Source organism: Parambassis ranga, chromosome 9 (genome assembly GCF_900634625.1).
Source record: "Parambassis ranga chromosome 9, fParRan2.1, whole genome shotgun sequence".
NCBI classification, from domain to species: domain Eukaryota; kingdom Metazoa; phylum Chordata; class Actinopteri; family Ambassidae; genus Parambassis; species Parambassis ranga.
Window position 1 is genome coordinate 11,036,268 of NC_041030.1, and position 22,340 is coordinate 11,058,607.

General features: G+C 40.3%; 1 protein-coding gene across 3 annotated transcripts; it reads left to right on the forward strand.

Annotated features, from left to right (window-relative positions):
- Positions 1-343: 343 nt before the first annotated feature.
- rasa1a (RAS p21 protein activator (GTPase activating protein) 1a) lies at positions 344-22,232 on the forward strand. Of its 3 annotated transcripts, none has more exons than XM_028413524.1 (26): positions 344-1,593; positions 13,264-13,416; positions 14,449-14,584; positions 15,473-15,543; positions 16,145-16,262; positions 16,489-16,520; positions 16,868-16,920; positions 17,056-17,206; positions 17,326-17,404; positions 17,502-17,625; positions 17,734-17,890; positions 18,015-18,102; positions 18,601-18,636; positions 18,710-18,790; positions 18,906-19,063; positions 19,210-19,286; positions 19,398-19,570; positions 19,665-19,824; positions 19,912-20,054; positions 20,163-20,278; positions 20,386-20,472; positions 20,593-20,660; positions 20,739-20,827; positions 20,908-20,985; positions 21,067-21,201; positions 21,300-22,232. In XM_028413524.1, exons 1-26 carry the CDS (start codon positions 1,058-1,060, stop codon positions 21,381-21,383), a joined length of 3,183 nt encoding a protein of 1,060 aa, XP_028269325.1. In that variant the 5' UTR covers positions 344-1,057; the 3' UTR covers positions 21,384-22,232. The 3 variants fall into 3 exon arrangements, with proteins under 3 accessions (XP_028269325.1, XP_028269326.1, XP_028269328.1); XM_028413525.1 differs by having other exon boundaries at positions 18,601-18,624; XM_028413527.1 differs by lacking the exon at positions 18,601-18,636 and having other exon boundaries at positions 1,058-1,593; positions 21,300-21,383.
- Positions 22,233-22,340: the final 108 nt, after the last annotated feature.

Sequence of the window (22,340 nt, forward strand, 5' to 3'; positions counted from 1 at the left end):
ATTTTTAGCTAAATCAATAATTATGCTTTTATATAAAATACATAGATTTAAAAGTGTGCTAACCTAAGAAAATGACTGCAAGGGTGGAAAGACTAACTAATATCAATATGATTATATAGAATAATTAAGTTGGTTTTGATGAAGCTGCCTATCTGACAGTCATAATCTACATAATGTGTCTACAATGAAAAATCATTTGTAATATCACTTTTTAAAAGCAAATAAAACGCACCATATAACAGAGGAAAACCTTCTTACTCGGGGTCTGATCGAAGATGTCATGGATTAAAGCTGTGCCGCTCTGTGCTCAGTTAGCCGTGTCTGCTCGGTGGCTGGAGAGGAGTGGGAGAGGGAGGGAGAACGAGCAGCGCAGCAGCGGGCAAGCCACCAGCCCTGAAACCCAGAAATAAAGGCGAACTTAGCTTGTATACGCAAGAAATTTTTACTTTGCTTTACGACACGGTAGTTCGCACAGAACAACACAGCGCTCCGTGGATATAAGAATTAAGGCTGGGTCGTTTGTGGACTCTACTCGAGAAGGCTCGAAACTCAAAAGGAAAGAAAACAACAACACTGGAAAAAAGACGAGGATTACACACAACAGTGACAATAAAACAACACTCCTCGACAAGTGGTCTGCCTGAAGCCGAGGGTGAAGTCCGAACACAAAAACACAGGAAATATTGGTGAACTGATTTTGTATTTGAAATACAATGATTGTTAATTTTCAAATAGCCTTTATGTGTGAACTTTAAACTCAGGAAACAATGAAGACATAGCGAGCAACAACTCATCAAGTGTCTCGGAGCTGCTAGCCGTCCTGCTAGCGTTAGCTTGGCTATCCTGTAGCAAGCGAATGCGAGGTAAAGCTAACGCCTCTAGTGCAGCCAAGTAAGCTAAGTTAGCTGTCGGCTAACGTTAGCTGGCTAGCTAAACGCGTTTTTGAGAAACTTTTGGTGTTGTTTCCCCTGAGCTCAAACACTGAAGGATTATTGCGGGAACAGAGGGGAAGGGCAGGTTCCCTTCTGGACTTTTCTCCTCTACGTATTTTTCTAATATGATGGCTGCGGAGGTCAGCAGTGAGGATACGGGATCGGTCACGGCAGGGGCAGGGGTGGCAGGCGGAGGAGGCCCTGAGACGGCCCCTTTCCCTTACTATTCCAAGCCGAGTAGAGTGCGAGTCCCTGATTTGGGACAATCGCCAGCACCAGCCCTCCGCCAACATTCAAACACCTCTCCGGACTCACTTCCCGACGTGAGCATGATCTATCCCGTGTCTGGTGGGGAAATGATCGGATCAGTGCTGTCCGCAGCAAGGAGTGGCGGAGCAGGAGGTGGACATTCAGTGTTTCAAGGAACAAGCTCAGGGACAGTGTGCTGCTCTCCTACTTCGGAGGGTCCAGCTAGTCGGATTTCACCCACATCAACAGGCCCGGATGGGCCCACTGTCTTCCCCCCACTGCCACCTCCTCCTCCACCCCCTCCAGGCTGTGGGGGGCTCGGCGGCACCATGGATGAAAGCGACATGCAGGATGGGCCGGAATACGAGGAAGAAGAGGTGGTGTTCCCCCTCTCTGCACCTCCCACAAACCAGTAAGTATACTACAAATAAAACTACGCCTTCCTCACTGACACCTAGAATTTAACATTTTCAAGCATCCTGTACTTTTTGCTGGGCTCACTTCCTTCCTGCTCTTCAGCACTTGAGGTTTTAACAGTGTTGCTTATAGTAGGTGGTAACTTGTGTTTCTTACAGCTGTCCTCAGTTATGATCTGTGTTCACAGCCCAGGGCTATTGTTTTTCAAAGTGTAGATTTCTGTAACCACCAACCAAAAGTTCTTGCAATGAAACTGAAGCAATCCTAGTACAAGACTATTAAATTATATTGAATCTTTTGCAGATTTGCAAACGCTTGTTATGTTCATTTAGAAATGCACAGTTGAACTTGAATTAGCAGGAGAAACTGACAATGCAACAAGTCCTGGATAAAACAGAGGCTTAAATTGCCATGCATAACACGCTTTTTGTTTATGAAAAGGTGTGCATTAAAGACGCTTCAAATCTAATGTGGGTTTGTATCAACAAAACTGTGCATCCCATACTTTATGTTGGGTGGTGTCTGTTCAAGAAAATATTCTTAACACCCAATAGAAGTGTTTATTCTGAAGTCTTCCACCATAAAGAGTGTCAGTTTCATGTTTAGCAAATAAACATGTGGAATAGTTTGATGGCAAGTCATCAGTGACCTGCTCTAACTTCAGCCTGGGTAAAGCTAGTGCATGCCATTTATGCCAACAACCTCTTTTTTGTACCTTTTCTGTTGTATCCAAAACCTGTTTTGTCATGCCTGCATCATGTGCTTAGATTACAACTGTTCACATCTGCACGGAGATTAGCTTGATTTTGTGCACTGTGGACAGCTGCATAGACAGTCTTAATGTTCAGGGGATGCAGTAACAACAAATTCCTAAAAAAATCAAAAGCTCATTTTGATGCAGTGTGTTCCTGAAATATGTCATTTTTAGTGACGTGCTTCATCATGCTGCGTGGGAAGTGGAAATGTGTCTAAAAATGTGTTTCTGGTTTCAACATATTTGCAGTTCTAAGAGATATTATTTAATATGTCTTATGAGTTGCATGTTCTGTTTGTGATTAAAGTGAAACAGGATATTTTTTTTATTACTTTTTTGTTGTTGTTGCAGCATGGAGAATGCACTCTAAGCTTTGAGTGAATTTCATCTGTAATTATAGGTATTTTTATGAATTGATCAGACATGCACACTAGCACATGTCCAGACCTGTGTGTCTGCTGGTTTTGTAATAACCTAAATACAGCCCTTCCATTTGTTACAGTCTCATTAGAGAACTGCTGAGCTTTGTCATTTCTGGCCCATACTGTGAGATATGAAGGGACTGGGCTTGGAGTGTGGATTCAGCTCTTATTTTAGGAGCCACTCTATATCTCCCTGTCAGATTACTGAGTAAGTGGAGGGCCAGCATTTCACCGGTCTAGCCTGTTTAGTAACAAATGACCTAAAATGAAGTTAAATTCAAGTTTTTACAAGTACTGTGAAATTAGTAGTTTACCATTATGAGTTTGTCCATCTCAGTTTATCAGTTTACAGTGTGGCCAATGAAGCAGTGAACCATTTGTCACTTGTGAATAAATGGTTTTCTATGGTTTGCCTGTTTATGCTAGTTACTAACTTTACGTTTTAGTAGTAGCATTAATGAACCTACTCTATTTCTCACTCTGGCCTATGCTCTGATAAGTTACTCAACCAAGTTGTGCAAGGTACCTTAGCAAGAAAAACTTTTCCTCTATTGGGTTTGTGGTTTTGGTGAATTGCTTGTATTGGTAAAGAATGCACTGGAAATATTGACCACAGTACTTGTAAGTTCCTGCTTAATATTGGAGTATGTGAAGTGCATGGTTTGATAAACTTGGTGCAAGTCTGGTTTTAAGGCATTTATGGACATTGAATTATGTCATTTCAAGCTGAAGGATGTTGACATGTAGTGACACAATTCTGCTCTTAAATACTTTATATTTTGTTGTTACACTTTTAAAGTATTACCTATGTACTTTATATGGTTGGGTGATATGATAAAATGTTCCAATGGTTTGGTGTCAATCCATCAAACGGTGATTGCCAGTGGATGCCTGGCGTGAAGAATCCACAAGCAGTGGAGATTTAACAGTATTTGAAAAGACTCTGATCAGATAAAGGACACCTGCATGCAGCGTGTAAATGATCAAAACAAGGGGATATACATAATTAAAGTGCGCAATGTCACTTCTTTAGTGTAGTTTATCAAGTTGATTTACGAATTGACAAGTCTATTTCAGCGCTAATCAATCAGACAGTGATCACCAAAAACAGCTTAATTGTTATTAATCAGCTGCACTATTGTTCCATTTCACAACCAGTGTACTTGTTACTAACCTTATTGCTTCTTACTAGGCACTTGTTAGTAGGGTATTTTTATTACTAGACATTTAGATAGATGGGTAATTTATTGACGCATCATACAAACTGTGTGTACTATATACACACAGTACTAGAAACAATAAGCAAATATACAGAGTATGTTTATAGGCATTGCTAGTCATATTAGTATGTGCTGTTATGTTGCCCTTTAGATCTAGCCTTGTCTCATCATAGTGCAATTACAAAGAACAAATGACATTGATAAAAATGCCACCTCAGGGGCACGTTCAAATGGCATGCCTTAGGCAGTGCTGGATCACCTCCACACTTTTCTGTGTGAAAAGTGCTGAGGATGAACATGTGCTTGTACAGTCTGACATACACTTTTCTTAAAATGGCCAATTTCTCTCGTACAATTGGTTGATAAACTTTGCAGATGTGCATGGGCATAGACCTAAGTGCATGTGCAGCTGTTGGAAAGGGTCTGTTACTTCTTCAGGATGTGCCACTGACACATTGTGATTGTGAAGACTTATCTAGTCATGCCCTGCATGTGATATCTACCCTATTAACTGTAATTGTGGCAAATGCATCAGAACTGTAGTGTTGTATCTGTGTGATACAAATAATGGAAACACCTATTCCCTGTGTTTGCCTCATATACTATATGCCAGTGACAAATTCACTGTTGTCAGCTCCAGGCGCTATATTCACAGCTGACTGCCCTAACTACCCTGTCCCTTTTGGCTGTGTAGTTATCTTGTATTCTTTGTGTAATCAGGGTCCAAGACTTATCTTTTGTTCCCTGAGTTATTTTAGCATCATGCAAAGTGCATTTTCCAAGAATGATCATAGAAAACTTAGACACTTTTCGCGGTAGTATGCTAGGTGTGCACACATTTGCAAATATCAAAAAGCAGTGATTCACACAACACATTGGTGTGTCATTCAGAGACAATGGCTGCTACAGTGTGACAATAATTTCACCAGTAGTTGATGGCAACTCTAGCAAAAGGTGAGAGTGCAGATGTCAGGTAGCTCCAGCACTGTGTTCCTGCCACCTTTAGAGACGTCTGGCCCGGAGCCTGAGCTTAAACAAACAGCGCATTGGGAAATGAGTCGTTGATTTTGAGTTTCCACGAAGATTAGAGGGGATTTTAAGTCATAAAGCGTTTCCCTGAGGACGTGGTGGTAAGAGGAAGGAAAAAAAGGGAAAAGAAAGTTGGATTTGAAGATCAGTGGTCGTGGGAATGAGTTTACCAGATTTGGTAGCTGGCTATGGAAACATCTGGTAATTGTGCTGTTAATTTTGAACGAGCTCTACCTAATTGACCTTTGTAAAGGGTGGTAGAGACAGTGGAGTTTTGAAATGGCACAAGGATAGTGCCACATTGTTTTATTAGGTTACTCCCTAAAGAAGGTTGTTCCTTCTATCCAAAATCTTACAGCACTTTTGTTTTATAACAAAGCAGTTTTATTAATGAGACTGGATCAGTCAGTACACAGTTTAACTGACTTGTGAGTCCATCAATTAGAATTAAGTCTGTGATTTCCATTGACACATTTTAAATCACTGTAGTACTTCTAGCTGAAATGCTATGTAGTGTAGCCAGTATTACACTGTAATTGCACTTTGCCCCACAGTACTCCTTCGGCCTCCTAACCATTATAGGGGAGAATGTAGAATTGGTTTACTAGAGCCTCTGATTGAAATACCACTTTACCACATTGATAAAGCAAAGCCTATAGTTTACATGCATTTCCAATGGGTTACACAATGTCCTGTCATGCCCTTCTGATACCCACAATGCTTTGCCTTTTCTCTCCTGCATCCTGTTTTCAAGACTTCTCAGCCAGTCATTGTGGCCTTAACAGGATCCTCAGAAGCATTTCAGTTGTGTTTGACAATACCCAGGATCTCTCTCAGAATGACTTTTGTCTTTAGTAAGGTTTTTTGAATGATTGGCTGTGGAGTTTGAATAGTGCTGTCAAAGTTCCAGGTAAGCCTAAATGCAGTAGTACTTCAGACACCTACACTAAATGCATAATAAAAAGATTAATTTTAACATTTTACTATAGGAATGAACATGTCGGCAGATTTCGCATGTTCCTCTTTTATAGCATTGCAGTGCCTTAGTAAGAAGAAATTTCGTGTTATAGAAAAGATCTATGTCCCTGCATATAGAAATCAGAAGCCCAGGAGGAATATTATGGGTAGATGACAGTAAAGCCTATTATCACTGATGTAATGATGTTATTTCAGGGAGGCTGATTCACAGCAGGAAAGTCGAGATGTCGGCTTCGGTCCATGCGTGTCTTGCTGGGCCTTAATGGGTGGCATGATGGCTGGTTAGCATTGTGAATAAGCAAGGCTAAGAATGCATGACTTTTCACCATCTCTCCATCAGCATGGTGTTTGTTTTCAACATAAAGCCCTGATTGACGTAACAAGTTATGATCGTTCATCATGAGTAAAGTGCATCATTGTCCTGAATCTGAATTCTATTCAAAAACTATTTCATGCTTTGAATGCCTTATCATATTTTTTGATGCAGTTGGTTAAGTTGACAGCTTTGTTTTTTCTTTCATTCATTGTTTCCATTTATGTAAAAATAAGGGTGCACCAATCAATTGGTTGCAGATCATAATCGGCTGGAGATCTTCTGTCATTTGAGTAATTGGTTGTCCCCAAAAAGGCTGATCAGAGGAGCCAGTGTAGTGACGCAGTAGAAGCCCCTGTTATACTGAAAACGTTGCAGTGTGAAAACATGTGACTGCACTGCTCAGAGAACCTATTTATGACTCATTCTGGCCAAGGGACGGGGCTGACTGCTCACTACAGCAGCTTCATATCACTCTTCTCCTGCCAGCCTGCTTAAAGTTTAACTGTGGCAAACTGTTAGTGTGTAGGCTCCTATCACTCAAGTCTATTTTGTGGCGTGATTAAACCCTGACCAGCAGTAGTCCTCAATTCATGACAAACATCTTTTAAAGCCAGGAGAAAAGGACTCATGAAGAGTCAGAAGGGTAAAGATAATAGTGGTGTAAGGGAACATGCAAGATGCATGATTAGCATTTCTGTAGACCCTCAAAGGGAATGCATCTAAAAGTATCACTGTTTAAATTCTTAATCTATTATTATTATTTTAATTATTATTTAAAGTATAAATTGAATCATTGTGCTTCTCTACAGCCTCAGATAATCCTGCCAATAAGGTATTTGTATCAGTTTTGTTGATTTTGTAACAATTAAGCTGGTTTGTATCCTAGGCTTGCCAGCACCTGTTACATCAGAGAGATAGACAGATAAAAGACTAAAAAGACTAACCCAACAAAGAACAGGAAAGACACATTTGATCAGGTAGTTGTTGGTGAAGTAACTTTCATGTTATGCAGCCATATTGGTCTCAGATCTAGAACAGCACCATTATTATTCTCAGCTCTCCTTGTATTTTCCATCCAATGTGGAAATTTGAACATGCAAACACAGGAAATGGATCACTAACTTGCCCTTTTTTTAACATTTTTTTAATTTACAAAAAGAAAGCCAGGGTTTGCAACCAGTTTTGCATGCCAGACGTGCATTTTGATCTTTAAACATGGTTAAAGACAGGTGCATGTAAACTTGTGCTATGGGTGACAAGGTTGTCCTGGTCATTTCTATTATGTAAGTCTGTGTAATCGAGTGCTAAAGGGTAGCATATGAATGTGTATTCATACTGTTGTCTGTGTGTGTGCAGATATGCCACTCCCTACCCTTGCTGTCCCAGTGCTTGAAAAACCAATAGGCAGCATGCTCATGATGCGTGTTTTTATGAGAGAGAAAGAGGAGAGATTTAGAGAAAGTCAGAGGATGAAGTGGGAGCAAAGACCACAGGAGTACAGTCTGCCTCAGCAGCAGAAAGATCAGCTTGTGAGAAGAGCTTCTAAAGGATAATAGTATCAGACATGATCATCCATTTCTCATCAAATTAGTTCATGCATGTGAGTTAGTCTGTATCTCTGGGTCCTCCTATTTATCTCACTTTCATGGATGTTGCTCATTGACCCAAAGTACGGAAAATGACTGTATCAGTGCTGCAACACGGTTGCATTGTCATGCCTTATACGGATATAGAGCTGCCTTTGCTCTGCTTTCCACCTCGGAGCTCACAGTTTTTGCCTGGCCAGCAGCAGTATTGGTGGAGTGGGTGCACCTTGTGAGACCACGGGACACAGGAGGGAGATGCAGCAGAGGGTGAACTCGGCGTAAGTGGGGCATCTAATCACCCTGCAACTGTTTCTGTTTCATTCTTACCAAAGATGGTCTGATAGAAACAGCTGGCAATTCTGATTTTCAACTTTTTGTATTTAGTTCTGTTTTAGTAGTTAACCAAAAAAAAAATACATAAACAAAATCGTGATTCTTGTGGAAAATATTTCACAATAATATGCTATGAGTTATGTCAGTACATCAAACAAAATCATTTTTCAAAGAAATGCTTGTGCTTAGTAAATTTAAAAAGCAGAAGATGGCAGAGTGTTTTTATGCACAATAATAGTTACAAGGTCCTGAATCAGAGTTTGTGGTAAGCTTTATTTGCTGACATATGAGCAAAACTGTAACACGGATATTCTGACTGCTGAAGTTGGACGTTATGCGATCTGCCAGTGGTTCTGCTGGGAAAACTCGTCTCTCAGTTGTTGGAACTACAGAACACTCAGTCCAGTCGGATTCTACAGCAGTGTTACAAAGTGATGCTTCTTTTAGTTTATAAGTGCTGAGTATGTTAAAGCCTTTTCCCCACCAAAGTGCAGGTTTAAAGTGGGAAGCCACTATGTGAAAGTTTTATGCTCTGAGCTTTGCTAAGTGTCAAAACTGGAGAGACATTGATGCGTCCACAGAATTTGTCACCTGCGCAGTGCTCATACTGTAGACTCATGCAGAGTGTTTTTTGACTATTATTTAAACATCAGCTGCCTTCAGTATTTATTTCTATATTGGATTGTTATGTGACAGTACGTGTTTGTTAAATAAGCAGCAAAAACAGAATAGACTGATAGGTTTGCAGCTGTGTGAGGCACAGTTTTTATTTAACTTAATTGCACCACTTTGTGGTAATGTAATTGCATAGACTGGCAATGTGATTACAGCAGTGATTAGATTAATCATGCTTAAGAATAATCACATGTCGTGTGCAGTTCGTTAATGTAATGCATACATTATGTATGAGCCTTTTCTGTGATATGTTTCATCCAGTTCTGACCTTTCAGTTTGAATATCGCAAGGAATTCACTGTCGATCTCTCACTGTTTTGCTCATGTTTACTGGATATTCTTATACAAGCACCAACAACTGTTTAATTCTAAACACAAATTCAACTGACACAGATAGGTCATGAAAGGTATGTGTAAGGTATGTTAACAAAGCCTAATAACACTGTCTTTATTCAACCTTAGTTGGACGTCTGTGGGGCGTTTGTGTGTATAAAATATGTTGCACCCAGTGCCCCCTATAGCCCCACTGAGGTGCATCGCTAATGTACAGTAATGCAATGTTTCATTACTTTTTGATACTAATGTGGGCTGACAGTATGTCTGTGGAGATGTTTGAGTATGACTGCATCCATCAAGACAGAAGGAGATGAAGAAATGAGATGTGAGCTGGAGAGAAAGCTCATCCAAGGAGGCTAATGAGAGACAGACAGACTGGCAGAGAGACAGTTTCAACTCACTCCAGTCTCAGCAATCTGTGTCTGTCCTGTTAGTCTTCATGCCCCCAGAGACTTGACTCCTGCAACAGAAAAAAATGTAAAAACATTTTGTCAGATGGTCATGCCCCGTGGTAACACTAAATCCTTACATGGATGGGCATACATTGTAAAGACCGTGTATAGTAGTTGAATTTATCATATATTATTAGAACTTTAAGGAATGGATAATATGCAGTCTATTCACTAAGGCTTGCTAAATGATTAAGTCCTTCTCAATATACATTGGGTATCCCTGTTTTTTTTTTTAAACAATTTTGCTTGAATGATTTCGGTCAGTGGAGTATTCAGTGACCTCCTTTTGAGCTCAATTTTTCAGACGTGCTCTATTTTAGAAATAGGTCCACCTTCAGATGGCATGCTTTTCATTTATATGGTAAACATTGACTTGTATAAAAGTTATTCAGTTCAGACTTTTGTTATTATGCTGTCCTAAAATATACCTATGAGTTGAGTGCACATTAATAGCCCAAACAAGCATCATTAGTTGTTTAGCCTGGAGTTTGTTTACATGGCCATATTTACGGTACATCATCAAATCGTGTCTGTACAAAACTAAACTTCCCATTAACCCATTAAACATTTTAGAGTGGGAAGCAGAGGCTTATGAAAAGACACTGTTTATCTGTGTTAAATGAGAAAACCATCGTGTCCTTCCTGAAGCTTTATGGTCATGCCGGTTGTATTTTTTTCATGATAAAAGTGGTGAGACAGTATGTTGAAGGACTTGTGATGCAATATAAGGCATTCAGCCATGTATTTTGTCATAGTGCCCACTGCCCAATTTACTAGGTGCGGGCATGTTAGCAGTAACACATTGTGATTGTTTTTAACAGGATGGCACAGTTGAGTAAACTGTCCCCACAGTTCACTTTCACATTATTTGCTAACGGCCTTGGGTACTTTTATCATGATGATGTGACAAAATGTGTGTCTCATGTGGGGAAAAGGGTGAGTTGATTTTGTGGGTGACACCTGCACACATCTCAGCAGTTTGAAATATGCAGTGCTGTAGTGTTGTTATTAACATGTAGTTACATAGTCAGTCAGGAGAGTGTCCGGAATACCTTGCATTACCATAAGTGATGAGCTGAATGCCCACCCCAAGTTTGAGCCTCGGCTGTAAAAAGACGTCATTGCACTACTGTTCATGTACTGACATGACGGGGCATTCCTGAAACTAACAATAGCACTGTATCTTATCACCACTGCCATGGCCGAGGCTCATACTCTGTTTATCTTAACACCCTTCTTGCCTCATTTATCCTTTCATACCCCATGCCATTACAGATGGTGAAATTTAAGAATTAGGTGTATAAGATATCACACCTATCAGCAGTGAAAAATAGTTTCTTAAATTACTTCTAAATTGATTAAACCCCTTTTATAGTATGGTCTAGTTCAAATTCAGATCTTAATTCTGTTTGCGCTGTTTGTGATCTGAAAGCAGCCAGACTAACCACAGTATTTTGTGAAAGTAGACCTGTGGTTGCAGCATGTATTCTAAAGCAAAACTATTGATATACCCATGCGGTGTCTGTGAGCTGACGGGGAAGTGATCTCATAATAGTATTACACGGTATATAACAAACACATTCTTGAATGAGGGGATTTTACCCTTCTCTATCAGACAATATGCTTCCCTGTCTGTATGTTAACCTATAGATAGATGTTAGACACCCATTTTGTATACTTTAGACAGCAACAGCTAGCAGCCAAGAAAAGGCTAGCAGATGCAGCTCGTTGACATGTTTACCAAAGCCTGTCCTGCAGCAACATTACCAGCACACTGTCAGCACAATGCACAGCCTCAAGTTGTTCAATCAGTTTAAATCAGCATTTTGTTGAATCGGCCTGCTTTCCTTCTGTAATTATGCATAATTTTAGCCAAGTAGGTTGCAAGTTTATTATAGTCAGTTGACTGAGCCACAGTCTTAGAAAAAGTAAGGACAGTTTAATTTGTTTGCCTTATAACTATGTGCAAACATGAATGAAATCACTCACAAGTGTTAACATCAGAAATGTCTTAAATCAGTCCTCGCTCATCAGAAGGGGAAGGTGACATAAACAGAGCAGGAAACCAGAATCATACAGTAGACCCGCTTGTCACAATCTATTGTCTTGCTGTCAATTGTGATCTGTGCAATGCTTTGCTCTGCTTTGCAGCAAAACATAATGGACAGCAATGGACGTTTTAAATTGTTTTTCATTGTGTATTGTATCTTATGATTTAAGAGTCTATCTTTACCTGGCTCCCCATTAGTGACACTGGTAATGGTATCCAGTTTATACGTCAGTTTTTAGGTTCACCGTTCACCGTTCTTGGCTTCACTCTTAAACTGTTCTCAATTGCCCTCTTCAGTTCTCTTATCTCCAAAGCCCTCCTCATGGACACTCTCCCTCTTCTCTTCAGCAAGCCTTCTCCAGCGTATTGCACGATAGCAGACCGCATCATGTTTCCTTTGCAAGTACAGACCTGTACTCCCCTAAACCAGATGGGAGCCATTTAGGTCTCCTGTGCAAAGACCTACTGCAGCACCTCATTCATCCTCTCACCACTATATAATTTTTCCAGTCTCTGTCCACTGTTGTGAGAAGCACCAGTGGCCTATATTTGGAAAAGCATGTTAATTTTTTACCCCAGCTGGCAAAGCCTTGTCAAATACAGCCTTGCTTACTAAAATTTTAACCAATACTGTTCCTAGTCATCTGTATAATTCAGAAAGCAAGCCTTAAATGGAGCGGGGTAGCTCAAAAAAGTGAGTGCCTTTCCTTTTTGGATTTGTTCTTAGAATGTTGGCTTGATGTAGGGGCTAGGCGAAAAAACGTATCAATTAAAAATCATTTACTGTTGCTTGTCCGTCATTGCTTGTTAGGGTGAACCCTGTGTACAGACTGTGGGCCTGATTGTAAGAGCTCACCAGTGTTTGGCATGCTTCAAGTGAAACTGGAGCAGGCACAGGGCGACACTCCCTTCTTTAAAAAAGAGCCTCAGTCCAGTTTGTTTGTCCGTCAGCATTCGAATTTAATATTTTCTGCTTTGCTTTATTTACTGCTTACAGTTTTAGAACCGATGGAATACCGATGTAAAACATGGCTTAATTTATCAAGGTCAAAATGGCAGAATGCTTCATGTATGTACTTGCTGTGTAGGTCATCTATGTTGATGTATCATAACATTTGTCACAATTTTCCTGTTTGTTAAAAAGCACTCTTATTTTTTATTTTTAAAAATGAGTCTTTAAATTGAACAACATACTGTGTTTTTGGAAAAGAAACTATTTAAGCATAGTTTTGCCCAGCACTACAGTGTCATCATTCAAGCAGCTGAATTTATAGTGCATTGACTGTTCAAGAGTAATGTATGCTTCCCTGCTTACTGAGCCCATGACTTTAGAAAACAGCTCCTTTCAGCTGCACCTAATATAGCAGGGATTTTTCACAAGACATGTTTTGTTCATACAACTCACAGCGATACGTTTTCATGCTATTTGTGTTCATAATGTGTGTGTAGTGGCATACCTCGTCATCAGTCTCTCACCCACTTGTAATTATTTTCTTATTGTCTGTTCTCTCTCAGGTGGTACCATGGTAAGCTTGACCGAACCATTGCAGAGGAGCGTCTGCGCCAGGCCCGAACTCCTGGCAGCTACCTCATCAGGGAGAGTGACCGCCGGCCCGGTTCCTTTGTCCTGTCTTTCCTCAGTATGACCAATGTGGTCAACCACTTCAGGTACATGCAACAAGCAGAAATGTGTTAGACTTGTTTAATAAATTTAGTTAAAAGCACACAGCAGTATGCTATAATTTAGCAGTCATTTTAGCTGAGATTTACATAAAATTGAAAAGTCTCAGCTAACTTGTCTAGCATGGTATTCCCATCACCCTTCAGCTTTGTGGGTATAATGGTTGGCACAGTCTCCCATCTCTCATAATAGGCAGCAGCAAGGCATTCTTAAGATAACAAGCAAATATTACAACCCATTTGCCTCTTAACCAAAATGACACAAAGGCACAAACTGCTAATATTGGGCAACATCCTCATAAATGTGTCAGAGTTTTGAAGTGATGCTTGACACTGTAAGATATAGTTCCTAAGCAGCTGTCAACCTATTCCAAACTAATTTAACCTACAGATATAACAGTTATTCAGAAATGATGAAAAACCTGACAGCAGTAGTCATTAGGATTCATACCAATTTGTACACGTTTTAACCCATGACTGTGTGTTTGACTGTGTGCGATGCAGAAGACTTTTTTGATGTCATGAAAGAAAAAAAACAGGTCAGTTGTTAAACAGCAACAGCCTCTGGTATTTTTCAGGCTTATAGTCAATGTCATATTTAGCATGATTCAACCACTCAACATCAACTGTTTCCCCCTTCGAAGATATTACCACTCATTTTTATTTTCAGGTTTTTAACTGAATTACAAATTGCAAATGTCCGCTTTGATTCAGTGAGACAGCCCTGCGTTACTGAGTTCCTTTAGGTTATGCACTGAAGTGGCTCAGATGTGATTCTTTTTTTCTTTGAAAACGTGACTCACATCTGAGATTTTTTAGTGTGAACACACAAAATTTAATTCATGTCCAAGCCATGGCTATGTGTCCACTGTCAGAATGAGTGAGATGTGCTGTAATAAATAGAAAAGTCTTTAGATTGATATTTATTATTCTCAAGCTTTTAGAGTAGTGGTCTAAACCTTTAGACATGCTATTGACTGTCTGAACAATTAACATTTTTTGTGCTGCTGTTTTCAACAGGATAATCGCCATGTGTGGGGACTATTACATTGGTGGGCGGCGGTTCTCTTCTCTGTCAGACCTGATTGGTTACTACAGCTATGTGTCTTGTCTACTAAAAGGAGAGAAACTGCAATCACCAGTGGCGCCTCCAGAGGTAAGAGTGACTCCCTACTTGGAGTATGAAGAAAATGTTTTCAATGATGAATCTTAAATTGGATTGGATTGTTTGGATCTTCTTCCTGTCGCCAGATTTAGCGAAAATGTGGGCAGGCTGGCAACACTGTGGCGCTGTAAACTGATGTATGATTGGCGCTGTGGCTCATCTGTCACAGGGAGCAAAACATTCTAAATTATAGCACATTATTTGTTATTTACATTTTTAACGATTTATGGATATCATCTCAACCCGGCCCCCCAGGGGTTATGTGGCCACAACCCACAGTGATTGACTAAAAAAAATCAGTCAAATGATTTTTTAAATTTTTTTTTGGCTTTAATCCCTGATTTTCTTAAATATGCCTTTTATGTCTAAATCATGACCAAAGGAATCAGCAGCATTCTGTGCTGATTTGGAAATGAAATTAAAATGACTATAAAAGCTTTCATCCTTTCTGTGCACTAAAAACGTGACATTCAGGAGCACAGTATGCATGATAAAACCTAATCTCCTAAAATGTCCCAGTAGAACTACTTTGATCTGACAAAATGCATGAAAGTTGAAACGTGTGGAAATACGTACCTTTCGGAGATAACCTGAAGTCAACCTTGATTCTTTTATTGAGCCACTGGCTCATTCCACATAAGAGTATTTTCACATCTTCCCCTTTTCATATTTTTTTCTTTTTGCCTTCCGGCAGTATTCAGAATGGTTTAAGCCTGCGCTAATGCTAATTATGTTTTTTAGCTGAGTGTTATATCTCCCAGTGGGAGTTTTTGTAGAATACTTGATTTTGTAAGATAATTAGGGGGTTAGCATGAATGTGGTTCTGGAAGGGCATGGCAAAAAACGGGTTTTTTATTCTTTGTGTGCATATTTTCACAGCCTGTAGAAGACAGGAGGAGAGTCAGGGCCATACTTCCATACACCAAAGTGCCAGATACTGATGAGATCAGGTAAGCATCTGCATGTATATTTCTTGTCTTACACTTGTGGAATGACCTGTTTATTTTTTTTTTTTACAAATTCATTGTATTAAAGGGGCTTTTATAAATAGCATCTATAATCATACTGATCTAAATGAGCACTTGCCTTAAAAATAGAGTAATTTCCTATATTACTAAAACACAGCAGCCTGGAAAGCACATCATCTGAAAAGCAGTCTTGCCCCTGTTATTAAGCTGCAGTAGGCACACTTACTGATGATCCCAGCTATCCCCACCATCCTAAATCTGATAAACATCTGTCTGAAGTCGACCTCAATGCCGAGCCTACAATGGAGCCCCAGGCTTAACTGAATAGATAGACGTGCATATACACAGAATGTTATGAATCAGAGGAGACACCTGCTGGCGCTGCTTTGGTATTAAAATGTAGGCTAAATAAAAATGGGTCTACTCGTTTGGCTCATCCCAAGTCCCCTAATACTATGGTCAAGATAAGAGTACTTTTACAGTGGGATGGAGAGAGAATTGTCATTTTTATTATACAATCTTTACAGTGTTGCATTAAATAAAGCCTTTCCTTTTGATCATGTGTTGATATTTTATCCCTTAGCTTCCTGAAAGGGGACATGTTTATCGTTCACAATGAACTGGATGATGGCTGGATGTGGGTGACCAATGTCCGCACAGAGGAGCAAGGGCTCATTGTGGAGGATCTGGTAGAGGAAGTGGTAAGTACAACACAACACAACATTTAAATGATGTTTATCAAAGTAAATGCTATTAAATAAAGATAAAATTGATAATGGCATCAGTATGCTACAGTGCATGTAGTGTAAATCAGGATATAGTATATGGGCCCCAACTATGTTGGGTATGTGGATATACAACATAACTACCCAGAAAGTTGCAGCCTCGTGTTAATTGATGCCATGATTTTTTGTTTGTTTTTACCAGGGCCGAGAGGAGGATCCACATGAGGGAAAAGTGTAAGCTGCGTTGCACTGAATTGTCTTTGTGTCTAATCAGATCAGAAATTCATATCCATACATTTTCATCACATTGATTACATTGTGGGACACAGCACCTTATTACATGTGAAAATGGTTACACCATTATACTTGAAGCAGCCTGTCACTACAGGATCATGTCTACCTTGTTAGTTCAGCTTTGTTTTTGGCATTCTCAGCCTGCTTTGCTTTGTCCTTAAGACATACATAATGTTTAGACATTTGCCTGAACAGACAAAATAGCATGACATCATATTGTTACTATATGAGTCATCATTTCCCCTTTCCTTATCATGTCCTTCTGTTGTCTCTCGGATCCTTTACAGCTGGTATCATGGAAAGATCACCAAGCAAGAGGCCTACAACCTCCTCATGACAGGTACCATTTCTCTTTACCTTTCATTATGCCAAAGTGATTAATCACTGGAGACATTACCAATGATTATTTGTCAGAAATACATGGTGAACATCAGAGTTCATTTATCAAAACCTGTCCCTCACTGTGATTTCATAGTTGGCCAGGTGTGCAGTTTCCTAGTCCGGCCATCAGACAACACACCTGGAGACTACTCCCTATTTTTTCGCACCAATGAAAACATCCAAAGGTTTAAGATCTCCCCCACCCCCAACAATCAGTACATGATGGGAGGGAGGTACTACAACAGGTACGTCTGCCAATGTGCCGGCCTTCAATTGTAGCATCGTAGCCAAATCATATAGTTTTATTTTAGGTTTGGAGTTGCTGATGTGCTAAATCTTGTCTGCTTTCTTTTGTCTCTGGCAGTGTTGATGACATCATCGATCATTACAAAAAAGAACAGATTGTTGAAGGCTACAATCTGAAAGATCCAGTTTCAGTGCAGGTAGGTGCAGAATTGTGTAGTGTTATTGCTGAGCTCGGTTGATGTACAATTTCCTTTCCTTTTGCTTTTGTGGTAATGATTAACCTGTTTACTGTAGCACCAGGAACAAGTACTTACTGACACAGTGGATGGGAGAGAAATTTATAACACTATCAGACGGAAAACAAAAGACGCTTTCTACAAAAATATTGTCAAGAAAGGCTACCTCCTCTTCAACAAAGGTACATTAACATCTGTCTTTTATGGCACTTCTAATATCACCTTTTAGTAGATACTCGTTATGTGGTCAGGTAAAGTTCTAAACTTCATCTGGTCTTTCTCACCCACAGGCAAAGGCAAACGGTGGAAGAACCTATACTTCATCTTAGAGGGTAACGATGCACAGCTCATTTATTTTGAGAGTGAGAAGAGAGCCACCAAACCCAAAGGGCTGATCGACCTAAGCGTGTGCTCTGTGTATGGTGTGCATGACAGTCTGTTTGGCAGGTGGGGGAGTCTAAATTTTCTTATTATATACTCTGAAATATTCTGTCACCCAACACTTCGCCTACAGCAAATTGTAAATGTTAAAAAGTCATTTAAAATCATCTTTTTTAATTTTTTTTTTCAGGCCAAACTGTTTCCAGATTGTTGTCCAGCACTTTAGTGAGGAGCAATACATATTTTACTTTGCGGGAGAGGCTCCAGAGCAGGCACAGGTAATCACTGGCAACAGTTTTATAAAGCAAGTCACAATAACATGAACATTAGTTCAAAAACAACACCTTCGTTCTTAAAGAAAGAAACAATGTAATTTTGTTTTTGTTTTGTTTCAATTCAATAGTTTGATATTATATACACTCTAAACTACCAGGGGTCAAAGCTCAGTTACTGCTCATCTATACCTAAGGTTTGGTTCAATCAATATGACTCGACGTATGCCAGTAAAAATATGATAAATGTTTGCTGGATCACACTTCAGTTTGACCTCATGGGGGCAGTATTGCCTTACTCTCACAGTGTCTAAACCCTGTACAACAACACAGGGGGTCTCTGACTCATTGTATTACTATAGTGCTGTGGCTGGGTTTGTTTGCAGCAGCATATTAGCTGTCCTAGGAGACCTTAAAAGGGGGAATCTTGCATAGTATATTTATTGTAGGAGCTGTATAGCTACAGAACAGAGAAGCTCTAACTGTCATTTTCATCCTGTACAGAAAGAAGTACTGCAGGCACACACCGTATGTGTTACAGTCAGTGTTACAAGCTTTTAGAGTGAGAGATAATGTGTCTTTCAGATGTTTTGACCATGTCCTGTTTTTGCAGGATTGGATGAAATGCCTTCAAACTTTCTGTAGTAACCTAAGGAAAACCACTCAACCCACCTCCAACAAGAGGCTTAGACAGGTGTGTATATCCCTACATACTGTGTTTTTGCTTTGTATAGCACATATACAGCAATGTGTGTGTCTCATTTCCTTTGAGATTTACCCATCACAAACATATACTGATGTTCTTTCAGGTGAGCAGCCTGGTGCTTTATGTGGAGGAGGCCCACAAGCTGCCGGTGAAGTACTTCACTAATCCCTACTGTAACATCTACCTGAACAGTGTCCAGGTTGCTAAAACGCACCCAAGGGAGGGACAGAACCCCGTTTTCACTGAGGAGTTCATCTTTGAGTAAGTCTTTTTCCTCATTTGGAGTTTCATTACTGCTCAGAATTGTATATTATCCTCAGCTTTATTGCTATTATATTTTCTGCTTGTACTTGTACTGCTTTCTACTTGTCTGCAGAGTTATAAAATGTGTCCATCTGTTATTTCAGTGACTTGTCCAGTGATATCAACAGATTTGAAATCAGTCTAAGCAACAAAACAAAAAAGAGCAAAGAAAGTGACATCTGTAAGTACATTGTTAAACTTTAAAACCAATGTTAACTCTCCAATCCTGCATTCACCATCATCTTATCTTTTTTTCTGTTTTCTTCAACATCTCAATCTTTCTCCCCTTCAGTGTTCATGCGTTGCCAGCTAAACCGTCTGCAGAAGGGCCAAATGATTGATGAGTGGTTCCCTCTCAGCTCCCATGTCCCTCTGAAGGGCATCGAGCCGGGCTCCTTACGTGTTCGTGCTCGATACTCAATGGAGAAGATCATGCCCGAAGAGGAGTACAGTGAATTCAAGGAGGTCTGATCCACAGTCAAGTGGCTTTGATTGCTGTGTCTGTTACTATCTGCTCTGCCGTTGTCTTAATCTCCACCATATTGTGTGTCCACTGCAGATGATCTTGCAGAAAGAATTCCATGTCATCTACGCTTTGGCCCATGTGTGTGGTCAGGACCGCACCTTACTGGCAAGCCTCCTCTTACGTATCTTCAGGCACGAGAAGGCTGAAGCCCCCCTTCTCAGGACGCTCAATGACAGAGAGATTAACATGGAGGGTAAGAAACACAAAGAGTTCAGCTTATTGTTTTCTGCATCTCAGTGTTGAAATACATTTGGATAACTTTTTTCTGCACTATAACCAGATGAGGCCACAACATTGTTCAGAGCGACCACACTTGCCAGCACGCTGATGGAGCAGTATATGAAGGCCACGGCCACGCCCTTTGTCCACCACGCTCTTAAAGATACCATCCTTAAGATCATGGAGAGCAAACAGTCCTGTGAGGTAAAGACCAACTTCATCTCATTATGGAAACATACAGCTATTATAGTCTCAAACATACATTATAAATTTGAATTAATTCATTTTCATGTTCGTCCTTTTTCTCTAAAGTTGAATCCTTCCAAACTGGAAAAGAACGAGGATGTGAATCTGAACCTGGATCATCTCCTCAACATACTGTCTGAGCTGGTGGAGAAGATCTTTCTGGCTGCTGAGATCCTGCCACCGTAAGCTTACATAAGTTGTCTGTAAATGTAGCAGCTTTTGAAACGGAGAGTAATAAAATCCAAAAGTATGTGAAATCCATGACATGTTTCTGTGACGACCCCTCCAGGACACTGAGGTTCATCTATGGCTGCCTGCAGAAGTCTGTGCAACAGAAATGGCCCACTAACACCACCATGCGAACAAGAGTTGTAAGGTAAAAATGAAGGACCTGTTTTCTTGTGAGAGCTTCAAGCTTTTTCTGCATTTATTACCTTTTAATGTTAGCATGTTACTTATTATGCTGACACACTCAAGGGATTTTTCTTTTTTATAGTGGCTTTGTCTTTCTACGGCTGATCTGCCCCGCCATCCTCAACCCCAGAATGTTCAACATCATAGCCGGTAAGCATCTGCTAAAAAGCACGCACCTGAATCTTTCCCTTAACCTTGTTACAATGTGCGCATCATTTCTGTTGGCAGACCCCCCTTCTTCAACAGCAGGCAGGACCCTCACACTGGTGGCTAAGTCTGTCCAGAATCTGGCTAACCTGGTTGAATTTGGTGCCAAGGTAGGAACCCTTCCTGATATTCAGGTCAAGTATTGTTTTCAAAGATGTGTTGATATTTAGCAGCTGGCTCTCCTGAACAGGAACCCTACATGGAGGGCGTAAACCCTTTCATCAAAAACAACAAACATAGGATGATCATGTTTCTTGACGAGTTAGGGGTGAGTCACATTTCAGAGTCTGAATCAATGTTAGTGCAGCTTTAATGGGGAGTTTATAACAAGTGTCACCTGTGTTTCTAGAACGTCCCTGACCTCCCTGAAGCCACAGAGCACTTTAGGATGGACCTGTCCCGAAACCTAGCTGCGCTGCATGAGATCTGTGCCACACACTCAGATGAGCTGCGGACGCTGAGCAATGAGAGGGGCGCACAGCAGGTCAGAGACCAACAACATCACAGCAGTAGACTCAGAGGACAGTATATGCTGTCCTGTTTTTGAAGACTTCATTCATTTTTCCTTTTTCTTTTCTGCAGCACGTGTTGAAAAAGCTGCTGGCCATCACAGAGCTCCTTCAGCAGAAGCAGGCTCAGTATGCCATGTCCAACAGCAACAGGTAGTACTGCACTCCTCTTCTCCTCCCATCCTCCCATCCCCGCGCCAAGTCTCTTCCACCAGAGTGCAGCCCAGTGCAACCCATCCACCACCCTCCATCTTGTCTTCCTCCGATTGTCCCGCACCATCCCACCCACCTGCCATCTTGTCTCGTTCACCACAAGAGAGCTATGCAACAACAGAAGCTGAGTACAACAAGCAACGCAGATCTAAAATATAAAGAAAAAAAACTTGCACCAGTGACTGAGAGCTGTATGCACTAGAAAAACATTTTTCCTCATCAACCGTGTTCGGACTAGGGTACATGTCAATCCCTTTATTACGAGGGCCAAATATTAAGATTTCAAGAGGTTTCTTGAAACCCCATGTTTTGATAGCACAGGTTGCCAAAGTGTACCCCTACCCCTTCCTGTTCAAATGAGGAAACTGACATGAAGTTCTCTCAGTCCCCTTTACTGTTAACTGGATGAGCGATAATGCTTTTTATACTGTAATTAGTGACTGATTTATTTTAAGGTTGTGACAATATCTGCAAAGGCTGAAGCAAGCATTTCTGTCTGTTCTTTTTTTCCCTGTTTTTTAGATTGGAACAAAGTCTTTCAAAAAGTATGGTTATTTTATATTAATAAATTCTCTTGCTGGAATCATGAGTATATAAGTGAGATGAGCTGAATTTTTTTTTCTCAAATGTATCGGCTATTTTTTGATTATTTGGTTGAGGCTTTTTTGAAACGCCAGAAAAGACACATAATCAGAAAAACCAAGTAAAATAAGTGTTTACAGCAGTAATTTTTTTGCAATAGTACAGACTGTATCAGACATGCATGCACTTATTAAACTGTTTTTGTAAAGTAGATTATCGAGTCGTTCATTGTCCCCTGATACAGGTGGAGAAATGTATTCACATAGTGTCATGGAAGGAATTATTTGTTTTTGTGTAACACGTGTTTCGTGTTTCGAAT

What these genes read in the sequence shown, in the direction of transcription:
- rasa1a (XM_028413524.1), top strand. Translation starts at nt 1,058, where the DNA reads ATGATGGCTGCGGAGGTCAGCAGTGAGGATACGGGATCGGTCACGGCA. An exon ending in TCTGCACCTCCCACAAACCA is followed by an intron (nt 1,594 to 13,263) that starts GTAAGTATACTA and finishes GTTCTCTCTCAG; the next exon opens with GTGGTACCATGGTAAGCTTG. An exon ending in GATCCACATGAGGGAAAAGT is followed by an intron (nt 16,521 to 16,867) that starts GTAAGCTGCGTT and finishes GATCCTTTACAG; the next exon opens with CTGGTATCATGGAAAGATCA.